This window comes from Aphelocoma coerulescens, chromosome 2, assembly GCF_041296385.1.
Source record: "Aphelocoma coerulescens isolate FSJ_1873_10779 chromosome 2, UR_Acoe_1.0, whole genome shotgun sequence".
NCBI classification, from domain to species: Eukaryota; Metazoa; Chordata; class Aves; order Passeriformes; family Corvidae; genus Aphelocoma; species Aphelocoma coerulescens.
In genome coordinates this window covers 75,631,007-75,654,892 of record NC_091015.1, presented here as the reverse complement: position 1 = coordinate 75,654,892, position 23,886 = coordinate 75,631,007, and the positions used below count along the sequence as shown (strand labels likewise).

The following is a 23,886-nucleotide window of genomic DNA, read 5'->3' as shown; positions in this document are numbered from 1 at the left end:
GAAAGTAAAGGGTTCCTCCATCATAACAAGAATGAAGTTTTAAAATTGCCCTAAGGAGACAATGAAGAACTTCAATAATTGGCTTTGATTGTAGGAAATTTTTTTCTGAATTCGAATTTAGTTGTTATTCAGCAATATTCAGAGTTCAGCACCATTTATCACACAATTTAGGGTCCAGTTTCAGAAACTGTCAAGTCTGACTAACCCAAGGGAGACAGAGCTTTGCTGATAGGTGCAGAGAAGCATTAAACTGATGTATTTACAAAGACTGTGAATTATACATGAGTTTCTGTATGAACCAGACAGGTTTAATGTGCCAAACATTCTTCATGTATTACAGTTGGGTCTCATAATACAACAACTGCATTTCACCATTCTGTGAATTTAAAGATGGTGGAAGCATGAGACTAACATCTCCAGAGACTTGTATCTGCTCCTGAACAGAACAGCAACTACAAATTCTTCCACAGCGTTCTCATCAGTGCATCCAACCCAGAACAGGCCAAATACCCAAAAGAATGGGGGTTTCAGCTTCCACCCTCATGCAGCTCTCAGACATTTTTCTAAGAAGACAACTGAGGGCATTGATATAGGGTGGGTAACCTAACTTCATTATGTTGTGAGATTGGTCTCCCACAGCACCTTCAAGAGACAGAAGAAACTGTCCCTCTAAATTCAGCCAAGCATGCAAAGGGCAACTTGTTTGAGGTAACATCTCCCATCATGAGGTATCACCTCAACTACAACTTTACACGTATTTTATAATGTGTTGATACAAGCTGGGGAGTAAACCTATAAATCCCCAGGGTCTAATACTACCATACTAATGCCTAACATAATCTCGTCCACTCTAGCTATGTTTCTGTAACACCCCCAGCACGTTCACTAACAAGACCTCTGTGCTCAGCAGGCTGTGTCCACCTCTGGGTTTCCTGATGTAGCAAAATCCTTAATGCAGAGCTGAGATGTCATCTCAGTGCATCTAATATTTAAATAAGCTTTCCAAAAGGCCACTATATCCCCTGTGAGACTGTTCTGCCTTGACGCTGTGAAATTCCATCTTCAGCTCAGGGATACAGAACAAATGTTCCTGTAAAGCATATGCTTAGGTTTTTTTAACCGGCTGCATCTGATCATCACCCTTTTCTGCCAGCTCTGAAATGCTGCTAGAACATCACCCACTTGAATGGCAAGAGCTGCTGGCAGGCTTGCAATGAAGAGACTGAGCTGCTCACTGAAGAGCTGAAAAAGAAAAATCACAGCCACTGTCTACCTACCTATCTGACATGGCCATGATCAACAGGCACGTCAGATCAGCACCCTTGTGCAGCCTGCCTTCACACAGCACAGCAGTGTGAGAGCACACCAACCACGTCCTGCAGCCTGCTTGTAGCGGTACAGAGAGAAAACACAACCCCTTGGTAACAGCCATTGCAAAAGGTCTGGGAAAACACAATTTTCTTGTGCACGCTTCTCTGATCCAGACAGCTCTACAGTAGTGACTGCTTGCACATTCAGCATTGATTTCACAGGCCTTAAATGGTTTAGATACTCTCCTGGGTCATCTGACCACACACCAGAAGATGGACTGTGACCACAGCATTACTTTTGCTTTCTACTACACCACTGGGATATGGTTTAAGTTGGAAACCGATCTGGGGGATTATTTAGCTCCAAGCTTTTCTGTCACAGTGGTCTAACCCCCAAGCCATTTTAATGGCACCTGAACGCAGTTCAGCAGATTATGTGAGGCATTAGTAAACTGAGGTAATTTCATCAATCACACTGGCAGACAAGTATGACACATCAATATAGAAGTACAGGCATATGTGAATTCAAAGAATGGAACATCAAGGATTGAAGAGGACTCATGAAGGTATTAAAAACTGGAGTTACATGGAAATAATGTGACTGAATTAAAAAACGACAGTATAGCCTGATTACAGACTACCTCTTCCAGCAGAGAGGTCATTGTGATGGAATCCCCATCAAGGAAAGTAATTAAGATTAGATATATCACAAAAATAAGCTATAGAGAAAACTCTTCTCTGTCCAGGAGATTGGTTAGGTGACCTCAACAGTTTTGTCTGTCTCAAGTGGCTGTTAACACACGAAACAGTGTTCTGCCTGACCAGAATAGTTCTTGGTACCTCAGTGGAGAGTTTGCAGTGCCAGACAGGTTGCTTTATTGCTCCACTCAAGAGTCTTATCTTTGAAGTTCATCTCCACAGGGAGAGAGCCTTTACAGAGAGCTGGTGTGTCAGAGACAAACCCAAACCTGAGTGGACTTCATGACAAATCCACAGCAGCTTATTCCAAAGACATAATATGACCTGTTCTTCCAGTATGATTATGGAATGGCATGACTATGTCAGCCCTCTGAACACTTATTTTTTTGCAATGAACTGTGACTATTACAAGAGAGTGCAGTCCTGGGACTAAGAACATTATTGCACATCTGTACCAGCTAAAATATCCACCGCTACACACGTAACACTAAGTAAAACTTGGTAGAACACATTCAAGTGACAACATTCATCTGCTCTCTGTCAGATCACCGTATTTTAGTAGGTTTTGCTCATGGCACATTAATGTTATAGCTGTTGCAGCTCAGTGCTTAGATGGCAAAGTAAGCGGCGGAGGATGAGAGAGGAGCAAAATGTCATTTTAGCATTGTTGCTGGAACAAAACCAGAGAGGAGAGAAGCTACTAAGGAAGTAGTCAGATGTGGAACTTGCAAGACTGACAAACAGCATGAAGGAAAGGGGCAATAGCCACCAACTGGATTCCCTTTTTTGTGGCCACTTCAACTGCTCCAAGTCCATGTTTCTGTGTCTATTTAGCTTCCCTATGACATGATGCTTCAAGAAGAAGCCACACACAACACCCAGTTCTCCCACAAACACATCCCGCATGAACATCATACCTATGGGTACAAACAAGGTAGCCCCTTCTGCTCTCAAGTCAGCTCATGGTCAGCTGAGCTGAAACCACTCACACCAGATCCAGCATCAGAAGCCTGTTATTGGATTTGCTGAATTCCTACTGGGTGAGATATGCTTCCTACAAGATTATGATTCTGAAATACATTGAAAGAGGCCACATTCAACAGCTTCTAATGAAGATACTGTTATTTTTGTTTTCTCCAAGTGAGTGCAGGAGGAACAAGGATGAGATGTGCTTGAGCCTGTGGGGTTAGCACACAGGTACACTGGTACCTAGGCAGTCTTTCCCTCCTGCATCATTTTTGTGCACCCCCGACTTCTGATCCCCATTGACTGCTGTCTGACAAACACAGCACTAACAAGCCGTAAGTGAATTCATATGGGCTTCCCATAACTGCTCCTACATCACAGTGCCAATCAGCCTAATTATATCAGCAGCCTTCTCTTCTCTCCACTCCACTCTGCAAAGAGTAGAGCCTTCCCAGAGGGAAGGTCAACCAGGTGAAGGAAGCAAGCACATTTCTGCTTGTCCCAGTCTGCTGGAGGAGGGCAAACGCTCAGTTAGCTCATGAATAATGCACTGTCTGTTTATGCAACTCCAGGGACTCACTTCAAATCAGCTTGTGGTCTGTGGAATTACTTTCAGCATACTTGGCCAGACTCTTTGGTAGGGAAATCAAAAAGCTGCTTTCAAAATTTTCTCTGCTCACTTGAAGCTTTCACCCCTCTCTGCTGTACATAATCCAGAAGAAAGAAGACATGATTTTCTGGTCACTCCAGTTTCACACTGGTACCACTTGGCTGACTTCAGTAGATTTACCCCTCATGTATGCTGTGACACAGTGAGCTTCAAAGATGGCTTAAGAGCATACAGGGATGTACCAGCAATTCAGAAACAAGTCAGGAGGAGATCAAGCTGCATGTAGTATCATTGATCCCTTCTACGCAGATGGTTAAGCATGAAGTATCACAATAAGGGCTAACAGTCTTTTCTTACTTGTTATAGAGGTGGAATCTGAACTAATGAACAAGTAGTGCAAGAGGGAGAGGTTGAACTCGTAGGGGGGTGAAACTAGAAGATATTCCTCCACCCTGGAAAAAAAAATCTTTTTAAATACTGGCTCTCATCCCAGAGGTTTGACCCCAGGGGATATGATGTCAGTATGCCAAAGGAATAGCAGAAGCAAACCTTGAAATGTAATGTCAACTCCTCCTTGTAAACCTCATCTAATCCAAAATATTTCACATGAGAAAAACTTGCATAAAAAGAAGCCAGGAGGAGAAAAACATAGCTCAGCTATACAAAGTCATGCATGCTTGTAGACATACCCATGTTAGGAAAAGGCTGAGTTGTGCATTGGGCCAAGTCAAGCAAGTCACAGTAGCAGCCCCCTTAGCTCCCGCTTTCAAGCCCAGTGCTTAAAAATGTGCCAGTGAAGGCTGTGAACCAGGTGAGAGATGAACAGCACTTAGTTTGCTCTCCCTCTACACGTGGGCCTGGCTGAACCACAGATCAGACTGAAGACACCCACAAACAATTTCTTGCCTACAAGCCACTGCCTGGGGCTGCCTGGAGTATACTGAAGTACTGCATGAACTAGGAAAGCACCTCAATGAAAAGGCTGCAGGGCTGCTGCTAACACCATCATTGGAGCATTGAACTCTATTCAAACAACAGCAAGTAAGTTTGAGCCCACCTAACTGTAATGCTTGCTGCACAACTGAAATACACTGCATGGGAACCACTGCCAAATCAGGCAGCATCATAGGACAGGTCAGGCTAATAACATATCTTTACAGGCCCTCGCTATGAGGAGCTGGGTGGCTTCAACAAAAACAAGGCAGATGGCAGGGTTGCAACACGGACCTGAGAGCAGCAACCAAGAGCAAGCCCTGATGGAGCTTGGACCAATGCTATTCCCTTCCCAGAGCATGGAGAAAAGCATTCTCCTGGAGAGCCTCCTCACAAAGGAAAAAAAAAAAAAAATTACCGAAGTGCAAATTTTTACAGACTTTTTACCCATTTTCTACACACAGGTTGAGTTCAGGCTAGGTCACACTGGCCATCTGCCTACAGCACATTTCAGCAACCATCTTGGGAAGACAGCTCATACACCTGAAAGTATGGGAGGCTATGGCACACACAGACACATGACAGGTCACTTCAAACAGGCCTTACTGCGTTTGGCAAAAACTTCTGGAGTTACTCAACAAGGCTCTTATCAAATGTCCTATGGCTTACTGATGCTGAAACACCTATTCATCACCTCTGCTTAATAAACAAAAATTTGTAACTGTGCCTGACTTCTCCCTGCCTTCCTAATCCTCCAAAGGAAGGCTAACTTTCCATCCTTCACCATCACAGTGATATTATCAGTAACCTGCTGCACTTGGTGCCCAAGGCATTTTCTGCCTGACCAGAATAGTTCTTGGTACCTCAGTGGGGAGTTTGCAGTGCCAGACAGGTTGCTTTATTCCTCCACTCAAGAGTCTTGATCTTTGAAGTTCATCTCCACAGGGAGAGAGCCTTTACAGAGTCTTTCTCTGGAAAGTTCAAGACAGCTTGAAGAAAAGACAGTAAAGGTAACACACTTCCCTGTCTAACCTTTTTCACCACCAAACATACGGCTAGCATTTTCACTTCCAGGGAAGGTTCATTAATTCACTGCATCTTAGTGTTGGAGATGTGACAGTTCTCATTGAAGTCAATGATGTCTTCCTCCCTCTCAGTTTACCCTTTCCCAGAGTAATGCAAACCTCACTTCAGGTCCTGCCCCAGCCCTCTCCTCCCAGCTGCATTTCACTGCCAGGGCCCCACCACCACCATGTGAGCCCCTGCAGCACATCCTAGGGGCAACTGGTGCACAGCCTTTTCCAAGCAAGCAGTCCACAGCCTGGTAGTGGGAGGGGAGACAGGGAACACAGCTCCCAGGCAAGAGGGAGGGCAGACAAGGGAATTTGAGAGTAACAAGAGCTACACCCTCTTTCCCCTTCCATTTGCAAGCGTCGTCCCAGAAGCACAGCCTGCTGCATTAATACTTGTTCCCTCCTTCTCCGACTCTCCCATCCCCTCCCCTGCCGGCCTTTATTCAGCTGGCTTCCTCAGGCCAAATTTGTCAGCATTATGGGTGCCTTTCCATTTTCTGTTTTCATCTATTTTTCCCATTTTTGCGTTCCACACAAGGGAGGTGTCTCACAGTCAGCCCTGAGAACAGCCCCTCCCCTCTTATCATTTGACTGAAACACATCCTCCCCTTCCAGGCAAATGTTTTCTGAAGGTTTCAAGCGATGCATTTTCAAAGACAAGAAATGCCAAAGAACGCTGCTAAGCCTTTTCGCCACTTCACACAAGACTGGGCATGGCTTGTCACATTGCTGAGACATTCAGGGAACCTGCAGCAAATGTCTGTCTCCTGCACAGGGCACAGAGGGAAGAGTTATGTGGTGTCTACCCCTAACAAAGGACTTTAACCTCAACAGCCCATGCTACTCCCCACCCCTCATAACTCTCCCTTTTTTTGGCAGTGTTTCCAAACAAAGGTAGCAAGCCAAACATAGCCCACCAAATGTAAGAAAGTCAGCCATGAAGAAAGAAATACAATATTCTCCTATCTGACTAAAGTTTGCTGCTGCGCAGACAGCAGTAGCAGCATGGTCCAACGATGACCCACTGCACATTTCTACCACAAATTCCATTCTCTTTATCCCACTTCCAGTATTTACAGCTTTTTACTGCTCTAAGATAAAACGCAGCAAAAAGGTATCAGCCATGAAACAAGCACTACACTAGAAAAAAAGAAATATTTGTTTTAAGAAAAACAACTTGGTCTGGCCACTTCTTTCAATCTCACGGAAATGCTGAGACAATGCAAGCGACTGGGTTTGGCTTTCCATTTCTTGTAATGCTGCTTTCAGTAGAAGACCAGTTTCTTTGGGATTTTGGACAAAACAACAACTGCTAAACAGAAAGCGACTTCTAACAGATGACTTTTTGCCAATAGCAGATCAGAAGGCTTTCAAGTCTTTAGGCTTCAGGCATGTGGAAGCTCCATTAGGGTGACACCTGACACACTCCTAATACTGATCTAGCTCTCAGGGGTGAAATCTGGATGATTTTGAACAACCAGAACTTTCAGAGACAGCATAGTTCTTCAGGGCTGTGAATGTTTTAGCACCTGACCTTGAATGCAATTCTGCTTGAATTTTCAGTTAGCCTCCCACCAGGTGAAAGACACCTCTGCACTGATGCCTAACAAACCTACTGCCTAGAGAACAACTGCATCTATTCCACTGCTTTACACAAATGCAGAGAAGGACAAGCTGCCTAGGGGCCCAACCCTCCCAGGTGAATAACCCCCTTCCCACACTTTAACCCAAAACACTCACTGCTGTACTGAGACAGGCCAGAATAAGAGCTCTGCAAGCTTATGCTGTCTCTGATCACTCACCACTGTTGATGTACTTCAAATGAATGGGCTCCAACACCTGCAGCTACCAAAAGAGGTGAGAGTTTTCCCATCATTGTAAAACTTCTCATGGGACATATAATTAGAACACGAGAAAAGGAATGCCACAGATGTGCTAAAGGCTATAGGATCTGCAAAACTGAGAACCAGAGACACATGGGAGTCCCATCCCCAACTGCTCAAAGTGTTCTTCACCTGCTCCACTTCTAATCCCAAGAACCTTTAACCCAAAGGAGGAATAAAGAATGACTGCATGCATATTTCTGTGGGAAAGAATTTGAGTTACATGAGCACAGGGGGATACTGACACGAAAAAAAAGATTAAATTCTCCTACGAAATATAGAGATAAATCTCAGATTGCTCCACACGGGCCTTTTTTCTGGTTTCCATGACTGAAAAGCAACAGGCTAGCTGAAATCACTCTAATCCTACCAAAATGAACATTTGACTATAAATACCTGAATTTTCATTATCTCATGCCCTGTGAAGCAATTTACAGTTACTTGAGCATCCAAAAGAAGAAACAAGATCCAAGACTGAAAATTCAAGGCATTTTGAATGACATATTCTCCAGTTTCCCTACTTAAAGCACATAAGGCTTGATGTTCCATGTCATCCATGGCATTTTAATTAATATCCTAACTACTGTCCACCTCAATCCATCTTTCACAGCCTTGTAATTACAGGTTTAGAGATTGGGACAGTACAGCTTCATTAAATCAGAACAGAGGCTCATGCTACACAGTCCTCTTACCAGAGTTAAAAAGTCTATCTCGGTCCGACGTTAATTTTCTGACTTCTTTTCCTCTCTGGCCATATTTTAAATTTTTTTTTTTCCAATCAAGAAACTACCCCCACTGTTTGCTACGAGAAAACTGAAGCAGCACAATTACCCTCACTGATTTCCCTAATACTAGTTTCAGGCCCTGACAGGCTTTACAGTGCCAGACGAGCCTGGAATAAAAGAACAGATAATAAGAAAAAGACAGATAGACTGACAAGGTGATCTTATTACTAGAGATATATATTCTGGGAACAATACTAAGTTACAAATTAATATATTTTATTTGCTGGCAGGACTGGAAGAATGTGACACTCCTTTTTTCCTGCATCAACAGTTGCAGCAATTTCACAAGCCTATTGCTACAGCATAACGCCATCTGAAGTTTGTTTTAGAGATTTTTGATATACGGATGAAGAATATATCTCATTACAGTCATGAGTGTATAATCCATATGATCTCCTTGCGTACTACAGACTTCCTAGCTGCAAGTACCACATAATCCACATACAAGGCAAGCTAACATACTAAGATCAGACAACCAGTTATAAAAACCTAGATGTATCCATCATCCTGATCCAGAGCTGCAGTGCAAGTAAAACTAATATTCTCTAGGAGTAAAAAACCAGTTTCCTGTGCTTCTCTGCTGTTATTTCTTTGATGCATTCTTTTCAATCAATAAATGTAGAAGTACTTCCTCCCCAAAGTAAGCAAAAGCCTCCAAATCCAGTCCTTTGTCATTAAACCAAAGAGCTCACAAGGCCAATTAGTAACTCACTTGTTGCATTACATTTAAGACTCATCAAGAGAGCTTTAAATGATTTGCCAAAACCTGATTTAGCAGTTAGAGCATCATCCCACAATTTTCTGTCAGGCACCAAGGAAAGGAAATGTTTTCTAATGCCTATTTATTTATTTACCACCTTGGTGAAAAGCACTAACAGATCTACCTAGAAAGACCTCATTCATGGCTCTGTATAGTGCAATTCCATCTAGTGCAAATTCCATGTAAGCATGACAAGACCCCGACAGTACATGCAGCTCCAGCAACTACCACCACCCTACTCACTTTCACCCAGCACTATCAGATGATTCTGTACCATGCAAGAGGCCAAGCACTCTACAGGCTAAAAAAATGCCGACATGAAATTACATATATATCTTTTTTGATGCTTCATTTGAGCACTCCTAACAGCAGCTGCAAATCTGAACTTGCTCGTATCAGCTTGAGCTGATGCTCAAGGTTGTATTTGCAGCCAACATTATACATGTATGCTACTGTTTATCTTCCAAAACACCAGTTGCTCCAGTCAGCCCAAAAAGGCCCTGCCCTTTTGCTAAAGAAAGGGGTTTCCCAGTGTGCAGAGGGCCATAACAAATACTAAAGGGAAACTCCATACTTCAGTAAAAATAAATAAACAAGTCTCCCAGCCACCGAGCCATCTCTGCTCATAGAAAGCTGTCCTATTAAGATTTTTTTTTAAGCATCTGTTAAATAAAGCTCCAACACTAGAAAGATAATTACTGACATTAATAACCCATGAAGTATTCAGTGTCTCAAAAAGTCCTTGCAATTCCTTCACAAGCTGCCCTGCACACATTAAAAAGGGACACCCACAAGAGTAGAGGTTATTCTCCACTGTGAACCAGGTTACTCTGCACTCTCCCCAATCCTCTCTTTCCACCCTGGTTTTAGAGTCCCTGCACAACCATCTGGGGGAAAGCCCTGATCAGAGTGACAGCAACTGGTCCTCTTCCAGCAGCTCAGGTGTGCTTCCCATGACTATCATCCCCTCAACAGTGTTCAGCTGCAGCAGGCCCCACAGTGAAAGAGAAGAGCAGACCTCAGAGGCCTCAGCTTCTGCCCCTGCCACCAGCTTCCCACACAAACTTCTGCCAGTCTCTTAATTTCCCTGTGCTCCCTCATCCCCAGTCTGTAGTTTTGGGCATCCTGAAAGATGAAACCAGCTTCAGGAAGGCAGGAAGTGCAATCTAATTAAAACACACAACCTGTGTTACAGAGAATGGAAGCTCAGGACAGAAATTCTGAAGCTTAATTCTCATCATACCACTCTTGCTTACAGCAAATAGGAGTCTCATCAAACACACAACAAGGGTACAGAGGAACAATTTTATCCCCGCCTGACATGTAAAGGGTCAGGTTCCTCTGCACACAGATGGAAGCAGGTGTGGTCTCAGCAGCTGCCAAAACATCTGGGCACATCATCAGGCCTTGTGAAGGATCACCTTCGCCTATGTGAACAAATCTGTAATTTCAAACAACGACAACCACAGTACCATCACAATTAAATTTATATGACAAGCTGTGAGACAGCACTATAATCAAAGGCATAAATAACTCTGCTAGACAGCATCACATCTCACAAGCAAACAGAACAGCATTCATGAGACAGAAGCAAGATGGCTTGTGAACACAACTTCCTCATTTTAGGCATCCAATGCATCAAAGTATTTTTTCCTAATGGCTATGTGGTGGAGTAAAAATTATATTCAGAATTACATTTCAGATCCATGGTTTTCTCAAGCTATGCCAATAGTCATAGGCCACGTCCACACGTACTTTGGCTAGTTTAACAAAGATGTCACCCCTGCAAACCAAACATCTCATGACACGGATTTTTAAACAGAATTCTTCAGCAACATGAATTTAAAATTCAGGACACCTTCTCATGCATTTGGATAACGCTACAGCCACAAACTAGTCTCAGGGAGTGCTGCTTAGCACTCTGCCTGAGAAGAAAGTCTTTATCAAAGCATCTCATACTGTTTAACCACAAAGCGTCTTTCCCAGCACTAAACTGTCAAGTTCCTTCAAGGCAAGCAGCAAGTCACAAAAGAGTTCTGCAAGCTCTGTTATTTAGTGATAGATTTTTGCAGGCTATGGCTAAGGTACCTATGCACCTCTGCTCCAAATACTTTCCCTCTTATTTTTCATTCCTGCAGACATGCTGCCATAACATGTTATAGAAAGACAACTGTATTGAGCTATGGAATTGTACAGATTTTTTGATGAACTGGTACAAAAGCCATTTGCAAGCAAATTCCTACTTACATGAATTACTGTGCCTTACAAATATTCTCTATAAGGAATCAGTGATTTTTGTCTTCAAGGAGACTACTTGTAAGCAAAGGTTTGCAGAACTGTGTCCCAAGACTCCCACCAACCATTTCCTGAATTGGCAGAAATGCCTTTGCTGAGAGGACACAGATCTGCGAGGCCAGGCCCCTCCCGCTGAGGCACAGTTAGTTTTTCTTTTGAGCCACAATCCATTCTCAGTAACATCATTATAGATTTCAACTATTTCTTTTGATGCAGTAGAGCTTTAATTGTATTTACAGTGTAACAAGCAGGATCAGAATCAAAGTTTTTACATACAACTTTCAGGCACATTTCTGGAATTTATTTTGATGCACACAAACTTAGCTGCAATTGTTTCAGATGTTCTCCAGCTATTTTCTCTCCCCTTTCCTATCCCCACATGAAACACTAACAGTTGCATTGTCTTTTATGGGCTGAGGAAGTGAAGGAAGGGAAGGAATTTCCAGGAATTTTTAATTTATATATTTTTCACCCTAATGGTTTTTTTAGATTTTTATACATATATGAAACTCTATGTTCAGACACCAAGAGAAAGAATTGGGAGTGCTCAGTCTAGCCCTTGGTTTCACATTTTTAAGCAACATCACTCCAGCACAGCAACGATAATTACTATTTTATAGTTCTCTCTCCTTGCTTGACTCCATTTGGATTTTGAAAAGCTCTCTATATTAAGGCTTCTCATTAGCCATGTGAAGCCCAGTACCCTAGAAACAGTATTTAATTCAACCATAACCTCCCTTCTGGGCATTTCCTGGCAAAAAAAATTTGCCAGATGGAATAGCTGAAGACAGCCAAACATTCACTGCAAAGAAGTGCCAAAACAAGGGTCTTTATTGCTGATAAAAGCCATGGAAACATCAGAATGCAAAACAAAGGTGCTGCCTTTTTTACACTTCCATCTGCTTCACTAAAGCTGTGATTGCTGCTGTGATGGAATTGAAGGCACCAGTTTTCACCCTGAGATAAACTCTAGCACAGCATCAAATGACAAAAGCAATTTTACTCCCTGTGTTAAATCACTATGTTTACTCTTACATTACTACCAAGCAAGTTCCTCACACCATGCTCTCATTTTCCATGCTCTTCACCATGCTCATAGTTAGGAGTTAGGCCCGATTTAAAAAAACCCTTTTACCATTAGCCCTGGCTATGCTAAAACAAAGGATGCTGTGGTCTCTTTCTGAAGGGCAAAAGAGGGTAAACCCTCAGCCTCCGTAACTCCCATTACTCTGCCAGTCAAACCTGTGCATTCATAAGATCCGGTGTTTATGATATCCTGGATGCCAATTCCACCATCTGGAAGTGCAGCTATCCCAGGCATCCACAGTGCTCAAGGATAATTATGCTTACACTTGCCAGGTGGATGAGTCTTGTCTGACACGGGTGGTCGGTGCCAGCTGTGCAGGGCAGCAAGGTTCATCGTCCTCTGCACTTCACCACATTTTTAGCATAGCCAGCTCCCGAACAAGCACGGAAGTTTGGAGACCTTTTGGAGACTTTTGTTCAAAGGTCTCCAAACTGACAGTGACTCAAAAGCCAAACCAAATTCCTCACAGTGTCCACAACCATGAACCACTGGAATGAATAAATGGACCATCTTTGTGCAGAGCCCAACTATACCAATACACCTAGAGCTGGACTATACCTGTAACACGGATACATCCGTGCCAGCTGAACACTCCAAAGATGTATGCAACTGACCACTCATGCCTGCACAGGAGCAGGAATAACCTCTACCACATACAGGTGCCATTGTGCTGGCAAAACAATGTTCATGCCAAGTCACACCAGCTGGACTTCCAACGACCACAGAGCAATTATTGCATTAAAGAAATCATACCCCTTGCAGTCATAATTATACTGGTACAAAAATCTATGTGCAGGCCAGGCTTTAAATCAATTTAGGAAACCTACACAAGAGATTGTCCCTCTTTATTACATAGCCATTTAAATAAATTTGTTTAAATCAAGACTTAAGACCCAAAATAACTTTTTTTAAGGAGTGTGGTTTTGTTTACTGGCATGCATGCTGACCTTGCAAATGAAGTCACTGACTTTGACAGCTCACTCTTAGGAGCTCAGAGTTTGCTACATGGATAATAAAAAGCAGTAGGGTAAACATTTCTGCTTCAGTGATTTGAAGCAACCAGAACAATTCATAGCCACTTGAAATAGTACTGTGGCAAACAGATATTAACAGTGAAGGGGGCTGTTGCATTGCAGTGGCCTGTGAAAAATGCCCATCTTGGCTATCCTGAAAATTTAACTCCATTTTCATCCTTGGTGCTCTGCCATCACTATTGCACAATGGGCAAAATCTGCTACACATACAAAGAAAAGGACAGTAAGCTGCAATATGCTTCAACACAATTTACCTAGTTTTCAAACAAAAGCAGATAGAACAACATATTTAGTATTTTGCAGAGCTTTTACCCTGCCTCCATCAGGGGTTGTGCTCAACTACCCATGTCAGGAGCATACAGCAAACCTCTGTCATGTACTGTCAATCTCAGGCATGAGAGGGCTTCAAGAAAAAAAAAAAAGAAAAGAAAAAAGAAAAAAAAAAGAGAGAAAAGAGGCAACTATGAGAAGCTTGGAAATCTAGTCTTTTTATTTGCTCAGCATATTTTCCCTTCTCCACATTTACCTACATATTCTCCCTGAATTTATTATTTAATATTCTTTCAAAATCTGGAACAACAGAAGTAGCTTGCAAGTCCTTCCTTTACCTATATCACTGATCACTTGGCAACTCAAGTCCCTAAAACCAAGCAACAAGACAAAGTCACAGAGAGAAGGTCTACTGATGATGGCTCAGACAGCTCAGTACCACAGCAGGCATCACAGTGTCAAGAATGAAGGCACAAAGCTATGCAAGAATTAATAATAACAACCATAATAAAAATAAAATATCTGTCTTCTGATGTTTCCCATGTTACAGGAGTGCAGTATTCTATTCTAGAAGTTAAATAATTACAATACATAGCCTGGGCACAGCTCTAACACTATAAACACACCTTTTATCAATACCTTCTCTCATCTTCTCATAGAATCAAGCTATGCTGCACATTTTCTGTTTGTGCAACAGCACAGCTGTGCCATTTTAACAACAACAAAAAAAAAATAGCCGCACAAGATGTTGTCTGTGTGGTACTCACTGTACGAACTGTGCCATCAAGTGAAATACAGAAGGAGATCCTCACTAGCACAGCCACAAGGCTAGACACGCGTGCCTGCACCTTTAGCACCAATGCCTGCTTTGCTCATGGGAGATATTTTACTACTTCCAGCCCTTTTTTAGTTAACTCACACTAGCCAAATCTTCCTCAGCCACGCCAGAAGCCGTGCCTCAGAGAGCTGCTTACCTCTTCCATCCATTTGCAATGCCAAATCAAGGTATTACTGCACTGCTAATGCTGGTTTGTCTCTGTTAGCACTGACAAGGGTGCCCTGGGAGGACCTGTGCTGGAAACAGCCCTGATGAGCACCAGTCTTGGAACAGATGAGTTTTTCCAGCACCACAGACAGTAAAAAAAATAGCTGTATTTGCCACCATTGCTAACATGATGTAAGAGCAGAATAGCGCAATAATAGTGTTCAAAGCACAGTGAAATGATAAATGTCGTAAGGACTTGCATATGTAAAGGTTTACCAAAAAAAAAACAAAAAAAAAAACCCAAAGACATCAACAGCACCCCAACACATATATTAATAGCAAGATTTCTCTTCAAAGTATCACCCCTGACTATGGGCTCTGACTAACAAAGCATGACAGATCAAATCAAACACTGGCAGAGGTCAGCAATGCTCTCGTTTTCTTCACTTCACCATGCCAAAGGTCCAACCCCCCAGCAGTCAAGCAGATGGAAGGAGGGTGTCTGTGCTCCGGCACATTTTGCCATTTAAATCACAGGGAGAAGCGGGGCTGCTGTGGGCTTGGGCTACCATTTGTTTCAACCAACTCACCTACAGAGCACAGTAAAATCTGACAGCAGACAGTAACCTACCAAACTTGAGAGATGCTGCTTTCCACATCCCCCCCTCCTCCAGCTGAGTGCACCTAGGCTACCCCTGCAGCCAACCTGAGGAGAGTCAGCCCAACCCACTTCAGTTGCCCACACTGGTCTGGAGACAGCATTTTGGGATCACCAAGGCCAAGCACTCTGTTTAAAAACAGTAGGGAAGAAACTGCAGCAACACAAACTGACCTGACTGGACACAGGATCACAGTAGGATCTTCATGTCTAACACTGTTTAAAAAAACCACTTCCATCACAATTGGCTGTTTCTTAGGCTAGGCAAATTTGGGTGTGTCACCACAGCATGAACTCAGTGTCCCAGTATTCCAAGTCTGGTCCATACTGGGCTCCCAACCCATCTACCACTGGAACAACAGAACTGGTGGCTACTTTCACACAGAAGAGAGCAATTGGGAAAAATGAAAACACACCTTTGATTTGAAGGTCAGAAAGGAAACAAGAGGTGGGGAGGTTTCTGTTGGTTTTTTATTATTATTTTTATTAGTTTGAGTTTTAAACCTGATCAGTGGTCTTTACCTCAACTGTCTCGGAGGCCAAATATCTCTGTAGGAATTTTACAGGAATAATACTGGCATTAAAGGTCTGCTGTACTGAGAGAAAAAGGTCAATGGAAGAGTTAGATGCCATTTCCTGTGGTATACCTTCATCACTCAAGTAGAAAGACGACATGCAGCCGATTGCCAGCAGGCTCTGTGGACTGCCTTTCCAATAAATGTAAAAAAAAAAAGGCATCACAGCCTTTGCTAGCTCTGCTGATTAAAGATAGACAGCACTTCATCTGACTTCTTTCACAATAAGATGACCATAATTCACATTTAATATGCCGCAAAGTCATCTGCCTTCCAAGTACAGGAGCGTGTTCTGCTGAAAGCCACTGCTGTTAGGTCAAATTTAAACTCAGTATTACAGGACAGGAATTACATTGCTATTAATAATATACAGTCATGATAATGTTTTCCCTTAATAGGGCATCTCTTCCCCAAGAATCCTAATGCTTTATAAACTCTGGACTGAGTTTTATCCACTGCTACAACCTAACTTCTGCCTGATTTGCATGGGTGCAGAGGAATGTAGAAATTAATTAGAGATTGCATCAGATCTGTAAATTACATCATTGCAGCTGGATGTTCCTCCCACCTCAGAGATAGATCCAGCAATAATATTGTCAGTGCTTTAACACAGAGTTCTCACAAACACATTTTGGACAGCAGGCCTATATTGCACACCTGTGTGAAGCCAGTGCTTCCTGTGAAGTGATGGGAAGGTAAGGATCTGAGCAGTACTATTTATGTTCCTCTCTAAATAAAGATGCTCCCTCATGACCACAATCAAGCATAGGAGAACCACCAATCAGCAAAAAACTTTAAGTGCTCCTTAAGAGGAGCAGCTTCTGGAGTGCTGGTAAAGTCATACTTCATGTAGTCCCCAGGCAGAAGGGACTCCTACCATGCACTACTACAACATAAACATTTTAAAAACTCATACTACGTAGACATGGCTGTGAACACGTGCAGTAAATATTCAACACACAGCTCAGTGTTCCTGTCCTTAACTTGGGATGAAAGAGTAAGCAAAACAACTGTAAATAGAATCAAGGATAACATCTCCAGAGATATGCTAAACATCTGGTACTTGAGTCTTCTCAAAAACAGAACATTTGCTCCCCAGAAACACTTATGTGGAACTCAGGAATAAGCTCTCTTTAGCCAAGTTGACTTTACGCAAACACCAACAGGACCAGGCACACAGAAACATCTGTGCCTTCAAGATGAAATGTCACCAAGGTCTTCTCAGAACCATACACAGTAAATCATTTCACCTGATATGGCAGCTACTCAGTCACACAAAGCAAGTGTTTCAGTCAGGATCTGAAGAATGTCATATCTAATTGACTGAGGAGAGATTACACTGGGAAGAGTCATGTGCTAACAGTTTTGAACTAGGTGGAGGGTCATATCATGTTGTCTGTACTAGCAGCTCTTTTGATGCTGGGCACAAATAGGCACTCAATAGGTGACATATTTCATCCCTGTAAGCAAACACATCACCGTTGCCTGATCAGGCCTGGGATACAACTGCACTGCTGAAGCATGCAGGCAGAAGAAAAGAGGACAACTTCTAGCAAACACACTGAATGTTTCAGTTCAGTGAGAATGGAAACCGCCTCTATTCAACAGGAGGACTGTTCTCAATGCTTACCTAAATATTCACCCATTGATCTTTCTTGACCACCAAGCAGCAAGTCAGTCAGGACATTAGTTTTATATTATGCTCCAGGGAGAGCATTCAAAGCAATAATAAAAAGAGCTCCTACATTTAAATTCTGAGCAGGACAGACCAGCGGCAAGAAAGGGAAAGAGTCAATCAGGTCCATTTTATAGAAGCAAACAAGGAATTTGATTCCTTTTATCCAGAAGTGACAGAGGCCATCAGCATATTTCACATGAAACACCATGTGTTCTGTTTGTGCTTTTGGTCACTGTTCAAACCAGCCTGGTTTCCAATTCTCTCTTGATTTCAGTCTGTTCCAAAGACTTGCCCAACATTGATCCCACTCCTAAGAATACCACCATAGAGTCAGATGCAGCTCAGGAACCTATTTCTAACAGAGACAGGCAGTAGAGGTTTAGGGGAAAAGCTAACAGGGCAAGTTTGAAGCTTTTTTCTCCCATTTTCTCCCCTCAAAAGCTGCCAGAAAGGCACAGTTTGGGGACTTCCTCAGCTGGGGCATATATTCATTTCAGTTTCAACAGCAGCTGATAGGCCACTAAGCCAAAAACACATTTCAAGCAGCAATACATCTACATGTCGGGTGCATCAGTGAAAACAAAACAACTGAGTCCTTCCCACTGAGAGGCCAGAGTTAAACACAGCTGCAGGGACACCTGTTTCACCCCACCTTCACCTCTGGATTCTGCATCAGAAATAGCCCAGAGCGGACTTAACGTGCTGCAAATCCACAGTGTAAACTCAGCTCTAGATGGGTGACGGAAACACCTGCAATTGCTTCCTTGGGCTTCTACTTCTTAATAATGAAACTTTTACCAAATGAGAACACAGCTTTGGGAAACAAGACCATTTAAAACAAAACACAGGTATCAAAGAAAAGTTGGTCCCTGCCTCTTCCCAAGCCAGATACACATCCTGTAATAGAGAAGCCAGACGTATGTGTTATTAAGAAGTAACTCATGTCTTCTTCAACCTCTTCTATTGCAATGCAGGACATCATGTTTAGACCTCCTGAAGTCTCCACCTGTAAAACTTCTGGTATCCCCATCTATGTCCTATCACTAGCTGCTACATAATATTTCTTGTGTGAAATTTCAAGAGTAAGGAATGTTTTTCCATCTTTTGCTTTCCTCAGCCTATGTAACATTGCCCCTGTTTACCAGAGCCTTCTGAACATCCCACTTGAATTGCACTCTCTCCAACAAACCAGAAAATGCATTGATTAAAGCAAAATAATCACTCCAGGGCACAGCAGTTCCCAAGTCATGAAGGACAAGCAGAACTAGGAGATGGAGCTGCCAGAAGTGAGATAATCCTCTCAGCAGTTCGGAAACTGCTGCTCTAGCTCCCTGTTTGAACCTATAAGAACATGCAAGAACTTTCACTGTTATAGGCCCAATGTCCATATTAAAAAAAAAAATTAGGAAAATTTACCTCTGAAGTAACTGTGAGAAGAATTATTTGTAGTCCAAGATATAATTCTGTAATAATCTTTTAAATAAAACCCCCCCAAAAAAATTATCAGATGTTGCACATTATCACCTTGTAACCTGTTTAATCCCTGTTTAATGACCATTCCATGCATTTTTACACAAACATCATTATCCCTACAACATATAAATAATGACCACTGGGGAAAGGGAGGAAACCCTTCAACCAGAGGTGAAAGGAAACCAAGAATAGTGCTGTTCTAATAAACAGAGAGAAAACACCTTTTTTTCCTGCTCTGGTCTGTTGCTAGTAGATTGCATCAGCAAGTTACCATGAACATCTCGGCTACATCAATTCATGGAACCATTCATAAATTCAGCTCATGTCTGAGAACAGACTTTTTTTTTTTCTTTATCTGCAAATATTCAGAGAAGGACAAAACATTATTACTTTATTATGCTAGACATGTGTCCAGCCCTCTGAGAAAAAGCACACCAATTGTGTTTCTTTATTATTTCAGAATTTTTATTCTTCTACCAGCTGCCTTGTGTCCGCCTGAAACCTCATGGGACTCCACCTCTAAGATCCCAGGCAAGCTGGGACACTTCCATGAGCAACACCTGCAGGAAGATAGTGTCACAGGAAAACTGACATAATTGTCGCCAAATGAATGTGTGTCAAACGTGAAACCTTGTTACCTTATACTATCCTTTATATATGTTTTCTGGGATATGTACTTCTACATTACAAATTCATTCACACATCATTCTGGCAAGCAAGTCAGGCTTCTCGTGCAAGTGTAGCATCTTCAGGAAAAAGTCAAAAGTGTATTATAAAAGAAAAGCAAATGTTCTGACTAAAAGAACAAGCATTTCCGAGTACAGAAAGTAACACTGAGCAAAGATTCCAGACAAATGCCTACACGGTACTAGAGGCAGGATTTGTTCTTTAGGTACTGACTTAATTTCCTTAATTGCTTAATTTTAAATGTTGAAAACACTAGCTGGATGCGATATTAGCAGCATTTGAATGGTGACTAATGAGTATGCTAGTAGCAATGTAACACTACGACATGCCACACACATTTATGAGGCCGAGAGTGATAGCAATCAGCCTACTTAGCCAAAGCCCGAGAGCCGGACCAGCCATGCCGGCTCATAAACCTCCACACTCTCTGCGACGACACCTCGTTTTCCTCTCATTTTCACCTTTTGTCACCAATATTTGCGGGGACAAATTAAGACTTCCTTACTGCAGAAAGTGCTTCCACTAAAATCCATCGGAAAGCCAGTGTCCGAGGACCAGTGATCACGAAGCTGAAAGAGTAAAGCCCAGACTTGCGCTCACACAGGAGAAAGCGAGATGCGGCCCGCTTCTGCACGCCTGAAACCAGAGCAGCTCACCACAGTGCATGCCTACTTTTTCAGTCCCTCCTTCCCTTTGTACGTGAGCTTCGCTAAGCCTCGGCAGTAACAGCGTTTCCTCTGCTGTCACCGCTTCCTGCCTCCTCCTCTGGTTCGCAGCTGGGGTCCGGGGCAGTGCGGACACCCGCACCCCCCGAGCTGCGCGGGTGCCCCAGGGCGGGCGCGACGCTCGGACCCTCGCTCCCTTGCCAGCCACGGACGGGAACCGGCGGGCGGGATGATTATTTCCTCCCTTTTACCGCGACTTTCTCGTTTTTACCACGACACGGATGACACCTGCTCCCTCCTCCCGCACCCTTGGGTGTCAGGCGCGGCCCTGCCCAGGCTTGCCCGAGCATCCCGGAGGGGCGGGTCCCCGGTGCCGAGAGACCACGCCGGCGGGGACCGAGGATACGGGATGTCACACCGAGCTGCCGCAGCGCCACCCCCCGCGCCCCGCCGGTCCTCGGCCTGCACCCGCGGCTCGGCCAGCCCCTCTCTGGAGACACGGGGAATAGGGAAGCGGGGTGAAGAGTAAAGCAAACGGAAAACTCTGCGCTGAGAGGGAGGGAGGGCTCAATTCCATTCAGCCCGAGGCGAGCGCGAATCCCGAGCCCGAGGCGGGGTCGCCCCCCCGGCCGCCCGCACTTACCCAGGGTCTTGACGGCGACCTGCCGGGTGAGCGGCGGCGGCAGGTTGACGCAGACCAGATCGACGTCCTGGTGCAGCAGCACCTCGTCGATGCGGCTGGTGTAGAAGGGGACGCTCATCTCCTTGGCCAGCTCCTCCGCCTCCTCGGGCGTGCGGCCCCACAGCGCCTTCACGGCGAAGCCCTCCGCCTTCAGCAGCGGCACGATCACCCGCGCCGTCAGCCCGGTGCCGAACACCCCCACCCCGGGCAGCATGGCGGCGGCGAGGCGGGTGGCACGGCGAGGCGAAGCGCTCCCTCCTTCTCTCAGCGGGGAGAGGGAGGCAGCCTCCGCTCGATACCGCGGCTGCTGCTGCCGGGGCCGGGACCAGCCGCCCCCCGCCTCAGCAGCGCCGCGGCCGCCGGCTGCCCCGCCATGCCCGCACCATCACACACAGCCCCGCGGAGGCGCCGGCGCTGCGCTCCCTTCGCTGGGCGCGCAGGGGCAACCGCCCTTCCCCGGGCGGCGGCGCGGGCTCAGCGCCGCTCCTCTGCCATGTTCGCCGGCGCCCGCTCGCCGCCGGGAGGGCGGCGCGTCGCTGTCACCTCCCGGGTGTTCCTGCACCGCCCGTACCGCCCCCGCCGCACCATTGGCGGCCGCCCGCCCCGGCACCGCCCCGCCGCCGGCACCGGCGCCGCAGGGCGCCCCTGGGAGCGGCGGGAGCGCCCGCCCGGCCGCGCGGCGCGTCCCGGGATGCGGGGGCACGGTGCAGACGTCGCCCGCAGGTGCGCTCCGCGGCACCGCGAGGGTTTGCCGTCCGCCTGGCGGGTCGGTATCGGGGCGTCTCCGGGGACTTGCCTCGCTCCCCCGCCTCTTCCCCAAAGGGAGAACCGCTGAGGGGTCGTGGTGATGGGGAGTCGTCGAAGTCACACCCCAGTGAAGGCACAGGAGAGATGGGAGAGCCACAGCGGCAGACTGGCGTGAGCTGGTCGTGTCCATCGCCCTGCGGTCCGTCTCGCCCTAGGACTGTCCTCCAGAGCAGAGATGTCCCAGAGCACGAGGGGAGCTGCCCTGAACCCCGACAGCTGCCGTGCGCGGGGTTGGATTCCAGCTCCACCACCTGCGCTTCCTACCGCATCCACTCGCCTGCGGTGTGCAGTACCCACCCATCCCACACCGGACTGTTGTTCATTCACTCCCCTCACAAATATCAAGACTCTTCAGCTTTACTGGAACATTGGTTCTCCCTTTTTTTCCCAGCAAAGCATCAATACGACAATCCCTTTCTTCATGGGTCTACTTACATAGTTCAAAAACCACAGATTTGCTATGGTGGCTTACAAAGCTTTAGCTACTATTGCTCAGTCCACAGCATTTGTCCAGGGTCTCTGGAGGCCTGGAAGAAGCCCAGGCAGGGCAGTAAACAGCCAAGGCACAGAAAGTCAAATTTCTTGTGGGCAGGACTCACACTCCCTTTGCAGACCCAGTACCTGGTGCTGTGCTCTAGGTCTGTCTCAGGAGTGGCTGTTTTGCTGAAGGCATGTCAGGGATTTCATAAGCAGGTGCGAGCATGCAACACATCAAATAATAGAATAATAAAATCATAGAATGGCTTCGGTTGTAAAGGACCTTAAAGAGCATCTTGTTCCAGCCCCGCCACCATGGGCAGGGACACCTTCCATTACATCAGGTTGCTCAAACCCCCATCCAACCCGTCCTTGAGCACCTTCAGAGATGGGACAGCCACAACCTCTCTGGGCAACCTGTTCCAGTGTCTCACCACTCTCATAGTGAAGAATTTCTTCCTAATGTCTGATCTAAACCCACCTTTGCCCCTTGTCCTATGACTACATGCCCTTGTAAAAACTCCCTTTCCAGGAGACAAAACCTTCCAGCACCACTGCTGTGCCCCGTGCCCGCTCCTGCTCATCCCACCTTTGCCCCTGTCTGGGCCGAACACTGGGCCCCCAGAGCCACTCTCCTGCCAACCTGGAGGCCGCTAGGTGAGAGCAGGAGAGGAGAGCACTGCAGTGCCCATTGGCCTCACACAGGTCCGTGCAGACCTCATTCCCACGGGTGAATCTCTGTCCTGGCTCTGCGCACAGATCATCCGGTGTGAGAGCAGAGTAGCTCCTGTGAGTGCCACACAGTTACCTCACTGCCTATCTGACTCTTTAAAAGAAAAATTACAAAACATCCTGCTTCCAATTGGAATATAAGATGTTTTGCCATATATTGTCTTCTTTACTAGTTCCTAGGAGAAAGGAAGAGAAAGGTAAGGAAGGAAAGGGAGGAAGGAATTAGAAGAAAGTAAAGGGAAAAGGAAAGTATAAGAAAATACAAAATAAATTAAAAACCTTTCCTATATGAGACTCCTGGAAGTGTGCCAGGGACAATGTTGGAAACATAATCCACCAGTGTTCAAAAAAATTAGGCTTGGAAGCCAATACTCTTCTCTCATACTCTGTAAAGAGGTGGGGTGGGGTTTTTTTTCCTGCCATCATCTCACAGCAAACACTTCTTTATTACAAAAAGCAGAGACACTGAAAGGCTTGATGCAAGTTAAACATGTTTTGCTTTCCATGTGCTATTAACACTGCAGTGAAGGAGATGGACACTCTTTGGCTTCTGACAATTGAAATACAATCCAGATCTATTTGTCAGAGAACCACAGGGATATTACCTTTCTTTAAAATACAAAGATTGCTTTTGGGCTCTCCATCAGATATTCAAACCTGCTGATAGGGGTTGTTCCCAGGATGAGAATTTAGAATATCTGTCTTGTCTTAATTGCTTGTCTGTGCATAATAAAAAAACCTGGAAAAGTAGCCAGGTTACAG

At 45.0% G+C, this 23,886-nt stretch overlaps 1 protein-coding gene across 1 annotated transcript in view; it reads right to left on the bottom strand.

Moving 5' to 3' along the window:
• Positions 1 to 21,616, bottom strand: part of GFOD1 (Gfo/Idh/MocA-like oxidoreductase domain containing 1) — a 73,877-nt gene extending 52,261 nt beyond the window's left edge. The window contains exon 1 of the mRNA XM_069008082.1: positions 21,070 to 21,616. Within this exon, the coding sequence (XP_068864183.1) occupies positions 21,070 to 21,322 (253 nt within the window). The 5' untranslated portion in view covers positions 21,323 to 21,616. The remainder of the gene's footprint in view (positions 1 to 21,069) is intronic.
• Positions 21,617 to 23,886: the final 2,270 nt, after the last annotated feature.